The sequence below is a fragment of the Panthera leo genome, chromosome B1 (assembly GCF_018350215.1).
Source record: "Panthera leo isolate Ple1 chromosome B1, P.leo_Ple1_pat1.1, whole genome shotgun sequence".
In the NCBI taxonomy this organism is placed as follows: domain Eukaryota; kingdom Metazoa; phylum Chordata; class Mammalia; order Carnivora; family Felidae; genus Panthera; species Panthera leo.
The window spans coordinates 16,007,742-16,013,541 of NC_056682.1; the positions used below are offsets into that span (position 1 = coordinate 16,007,742).

Consider the following 5,800-nt stretch of genomic DNA (forward strand, 5'->3'; position numbering starts at 1 on the left):
ACTCGATACCACACTCACCCAGCAACTCCAATGGAAAGGCTAACAGCAGTGACCCTCCAGAAGCCGACAGCTGCCTGAGAACATTCTGCCCAGAAAATGTCCTGAGATTCCGTTGACAGCAAAACAGCACATTAAGCCCTTAAGGGATTTTCAAAAGAAGTGTCCTGTAAGGCCCCCCGTTCTTGGAGTCCCCCCTGCACTCGACCTTTCCTGGTGGCATTGAATGCCAGGACGTAAGTATTTCATGGTAGGATCAATGACTGAATGACTGAATGGAGGGAAGAGGGGATTCGGCAGGTTGCCAGATTATGAGGTAATCACAGCATCAAGCGACGTTAGCATTTATTTTGGAGGATCTTGATTTATTTTCGAGAGCACGCAACTCCGAAGGGGCCCAAATCCAAGCAGTGAGCCTGGTGAGGGAAACCGTTAGGAGGAAGGGGGGGGAAAAAAAACCCAGCCTGAAATCCCTTGGCCAGGAGGGGGTCCCGTGCAGGCCCGAGGTTAAAGCAAGCCCTGCTGGAGGCGTCGGTCCCCAGGTCGGCCCCAGCCTAAGCCTCCTTGTGCTATAAATACAGCGGCCCACATGCTGCGGAGACACGGTGTTCCCTCCGCTCGCCGGGACAGATAACATGAATTTGCCCTTTAAACGTCCCAAGCCGAAGGCACAGCCCCCGGCCCACCCCTGCCTCCCGGAAGCGCCTTCGCCCCGGTTGCCCTCTGCCGAGGAGGGGGACGGCGAGGGGGTGTCCAGGCACCTGCCCAGCCAATGCGCACGGCGCGCACGGCCCCGGGGTCCCTCCTCCTCTCGCGAGAGACTGGGCGGGGGATATAAGGAGGGCTGCGGGGCGACGCGAGCGGCCCCTTCGCGTCGCCAAGGGACGGAGAGCGGGCGGCCGTGCCTGGCCGGGCGGAGGCGAGAGCGCGAGCGCGGCTCCCGGAGGCTGTGTGCGCCCGGCTGTCACCATGACTGATCACGCCTTGAGCTTCCTGAAGGATTTCCTGGCCGGCGGCGTCGCCGCTGCCGTGTCCAAGACCGCGGTCGCCCCAATCGAGAGGGTCAAACTGCTGCTGCAGGTAAGGACGGCGCGGGCGCGGCGCGGCGCGGCCAGCCTGGTGCGGGCCCGGCGGGGCGCGCGGGGCGCGGGCGAGCTGCAGCGGCGCGGGGGCGCGCGGGCGCGGGGACCGGGCCGGCCGCCGCAAATCTGTGCTAGGCCACAGGCCCCGCCGCCCGGCCTACTGGAAGGGGAAGGTGCCCTCTGCGTAGAGACAGGTCCAGCGTCAGTAGCAGATTCCTGGTGTCGGGTGGCGCCCTGCGTTCGGGTGTCTATATATGGAAAGCCACCCCGAGTGGGTTACCGCCAGCCAGATCCTGCTCCTGGGACGGCACTGACGCTCCGCTTAGGCCTCATAGGTCGGCCTCACCTTTTGATTTTCAGTGTTCGTTGCACCTTTTCCCCCGTGCATCCACCGTCTACAATAAAAACCTCAAAATAATTGTTACTCAAAAGCCAGCTTACTGTGACCCACGCACTAACGCTGTAGGCTGACATATATATTATTTATCTTTGCATAACCTCTGTAAGGAATTTTCTCCCCGGTTTCGCAGCGGAAGAAACAGGTTTTGACAGATTAAGTAGCAGTTTTTAGAGTAAATTCAGATTGTCTTACCCTGTCCCCAAATCTTTTCCTCTGCAGCCTGATCTCTGGTTTATCATCATCTCCATCGTGTTTTTCTCTACTTGCCCCGAAGGCAAGGGCCCCTCAATGAGAAACTGGGCCTCCTCAGTTCGGGAGTCAAAATTATCATAAAGAAAAACCCCAACAAATTGCTCACTTGCAAACAGCAACAGACCCCTCAATAATTAGTTACTTGCATAATCTGCTTGAAATTTTTCACGCTCTAATATCTGGTGGATTTATTCTCCTTCTTCTGTTAGAGCATCTAGTACTCAGAGATCCTGGTCTCCAGGGAGACTCCGTGAAATTGAAGAATCATTAGCTCCTGCCCATCCTGTCTGTTAAATTAGAGCAGGGGCCCTTTAGGGCAGGGCCCTTTACCTCCCTTTGAGCCCCCAATACAGTTCTGGAACCTAGGGAAAATGTAGTGCATACATGACTCTGTTTACAATGAAATATTTTCAGTTTATTTGGGGAAGAACCGTTTCTCTCAAATGCCCTGATAAGTGGGGCAATATTGGATTTTTTTGGCTTGTTATCCAACTAGCCGACATATTTATTTGGACTTGATATCTGATTTCCCCATTTATTTAAGAAAGAAAATCAGGGAGTGGTAAGCATTCATTTTCCTCCTATCCTCTTTCCATTCCGCCCCCCCCCCCTTGCCCCCTGCTCTGGCCGTCCTCACCCAATTCCTTCCGCCCTCCCCTCTCCTCCCCCCACAGGTCCAGCATGCCAGCAAACAGATCAGTGCTGAGAAGCAGTACAAAGGGATCATTGATTGTGTGGTGAGAATCCCCAAGGAGCAGGGCTTTCTCTCCTTCTGGAGGGGTAACCTGGCCAACGTGATCCGTTACTTCCCCACCCAAGCTCTCAACTTCGCCTTCAAGGACAAGTACAAGCAGATCTTCCTGGGGGGCGTGGACCGGCATAAGCAATTCTGGCGCTACTTTGCTGGTAACCTGGCTTCCGGTGGGGCAGCTGGGGCCACCTCCCTCTGCTTTGTCTACCCACTGGACTTTGCTAGGACCAGGTTGGCTGCCGACGTGGGCAAGGGTGCTGCCCAGCGTGAGTTCAGTGGTCTGGGCGACTGTCTCACCAAGATCTTCAAGTCTGATGGCCTGAAGGGTCTCTACCAGGGTTTCAGCGTCTCTGTCCAGGGCATCATTATCTACAGAGCTGCCTACTTTGGAGTTTATGATACTGCCAAGGGTGAGAGAGGGGCCTCGGGGTGCGGAGTGGGGAGGAGGAAGGTCCCTAGGGGTCTGTCACTCACAGAGGACCTTCTATTTATTAATCTTGGGTTTTTTCTCCCCTAGCCCCTGGGCTAAACTGAAGCTTCTGAATGAGGTGGTACGGTGTGGATAAATGGCTAAAGGGCTCTCCTTGTCCTCTACTGAAATAAACTCTGGCCTGGAGTTACTCAGGGAGAAGGGGAGCCTGCTTCCCCCTTGCCACAGCTCTGTCACTCACGACTTGGAACTCGGGGACCTCCTTCACATGCCCTGTTCCTTGGGCAGAACTCGGGGTTCCCTGGATCCCGAGGGCAGCCCCCAGCTTTGGCTGGCTGCCTGGTTATTTGTGAGGCGCCCCACAAAGGTCAGGTCCTTCCAGAAGGGTAGGGCATGGAGTTGGAGGCATGGTAGCCTCTTCTCCATCCCTTCCTGCTTTTTGCTGAGCTGCTGAGAGAAATCACTTCATAGCCATTTGGCTTCTTGCCTCTGCACACAGGGATGTTGCCTGACCCCAAGAATGTGCACATTATTGTGAGCTGGATGATTGCCCAGAGCGTGACAGCGGTCGCGGGGCTGGTGTCCTACCCCTTTGACACTGTCCGCCGTAGGATGATGATGCAGTCTGGCCGGAAAGGGGGTAAGCTTGACACCTGTGGGTCTCTTATTTCTCTGCCCAAGGAGAACACCAGTCAGTGCTCCTTCCAGTCTTCACTATTCTCCTTGTTAAAATGATGTGATAAGGACTTAGGAAAGAAAGCTTACGATCAGTCCCCCCTCGCACGGTCAGCTGGTCCTTTAGAGAAGAGAATTTGCTTCTATCAAAGGGATAAGAACATCAAAAATGAGATGTCGAGATGTGACTCGACTAGTATTATAGAGGCCTTAGGCCCTTTTCCCTTAGGGCCTGGGTACAGAAACACAGAAAATGAATTAATTCGTTTATTTCAAAATAATTCTTGCTTCTGTCATCTTGCTACTATAGGTGTTAGTGGGAGAGGATGTTTTTGTTGGGTGAGATGGCCTGGAGCGGTTTTGGCTGCCATAGATCGAAACATAGGAAATTGCCATTTTTGAGGTCAAAAAGTCAAACCTTAGTGCCATATGGTTCAGCTTAATAGCTGTGTCTCTTTTAACGGTGTCCTCTTGGGCAGCAGAATCTGAGACTCCACCTGTTTTCTCACCCATAAAAAAGGGGACCGTCTAGCTTAATACTTCCCGCTCCACCCGATGCCCTGATTGTACAGCTTGGCCACGTGTGGGTGAGCTGGTTAACCGCCCCAGTTCTTCACTTGATCTTGGTTTGAAGGAGTGGGCTTGACAAAAGATGCTGCCTGCTAGTTATGCAAGGAAGGGGGTGTTTAGCAGGATGCCTAGAGCTGAAGTGACTGACTTTTCTAACTGCAGATGTCTTTCAGAGGAAAAGCCTCTTTCCTCCAGAATTCTGGAGCCCTTACCGACATTTGTTTCCACAGCGGATATTATGTACACTGGGACGGTGGACTGCTGGAGGAAGATTGCAAAAGATGAAGGAGCCAAGGCTTTCTTCAAAGGTGCCTGGTCCAATGTGTTGAGAGGCATGGGCGGAGCTTTCGTATTGGTATTGTATGATGAGATCAAAAAATACGTCTAATGTAATCAAAACTCAAGTTCATTGGTTCCAGATCCATTGTGTGGTTTAATAGACTTTTCCTATGGGAAGTAAAAAAGATAGATCTGGGATAAAACCAGACTGAAAGGAATACCTCAGAAAAAAATGCTTCATTGAGTGTTCATTAAACCACAGATGTATTTTGTATTTATTTTACATTTAAATTCCCACGTCAGATATGAAATAACTTATCATACTTGTACAATTAACTGAAGAACTGATAATGAAGAAGATAACCTAATGTGACACCCCAATAAAGACCACTTAACACACCTTGTTTTACTGAGTTCTTACTAACTGCTGTGTGGATTTAAAAATAAGACCAGCAATGCAGATCTTCTAGCAGGACTCATTTGTAACTCTGTGGCCCAGCTTCTGAATGTCAGATATCATACTGTGTATCTTGTGAGTACCTACAATGCTTCAAGTTGGGCTTTCACACTTTACGTTTATGCACTTTCTGTCTTACCTCATACCATGGTGCTTGAGGCTCCAACATGGTGGCATGGATCATAGCTTTCGTAATCCCACCTTATTTTATGTGCTTTCGTGCAATTTGCGGGGACTCTGAGGGTACACTGAGCAGTTTCAAGAATTTTGTGAGATGAGGGAATGTTCTGTCTTAGTGCCTTTAGAGAACGGTGATGCTTCAGTCTCACAAGCGGACACCATTCATTGAGAGTCAGTTAACAGGTTAGTATTTAATACCTGTTAGGCTCTGTGGAAGACGGGAATTCATTCTGAAAGCAGCTTAAATGCGGGTAGGGAGAGGAGTGAAATGGCCATTACTAAATAATGTAATGCCTACTATAATCTTGGTTGAGTAGGACTAGAAGGGGGCAGATGAAATGTGGGGAGTGGCAGGAGATGTGGGCCTGAAAGAAAACAGCTAGAGTTAGATACACGGGTATAGAAAGGACCCGCCAGCAGTCTTCTCTGTGACAACTTAGCAAGACCTGGAGGCAAAGACAGTTTTGCATTTGACTCTCATAAATTGGTGAGCAAGAGAAAAGTCAGGACAATTTCCAGTTGGAAAGTACTTTTGGTTCTGAAGTCCAAATAGTTGATGCAGCTCTAGCTTGTTAGCCATTCGTTGGAAACCAGTCCCTGCGTCCTAGGCCAAGCTTGGAAGGCAGGCACACGTCCCGTGTATCTTTCCTGGGGGGTGGTTTGAGGGGGGTGCGCCTCTGCACCTTCTGTTCTTTACCCTCCTTCCCAAGCTCTTGTGCCTACTCAC

General features: G+C 51.1%; 1 protein-coding gene across 1 annotated transcript; it reads left to right on the forward strand.

Moving 5' to 3' along the window:
* Positions 1-844: 844 nt before the first annotated feature.
* On the forward strand, positions 845-4,836 carry SLC25A4 (solute carrier family 25 member 4). The gene is made up of 4 exons (XM_042934302.1): positions 845-1,077; positions 2,406-2,892; positions 3,412-3,552; positions 4,388-4,836. The coding sequence occupies exons 1-4, from the start codon at positions 967-969 to the stop codon at positions 4,543-4,545; spliced, it is 897 nt and encodes a 298-aa protein (XP_042790236.1). The 5' UTR covers positions 845-966; the 3' UTR covers positions 4,546-4,836.
* Positions 4,837-5,800: the final 964 nt, after the last annotated feature.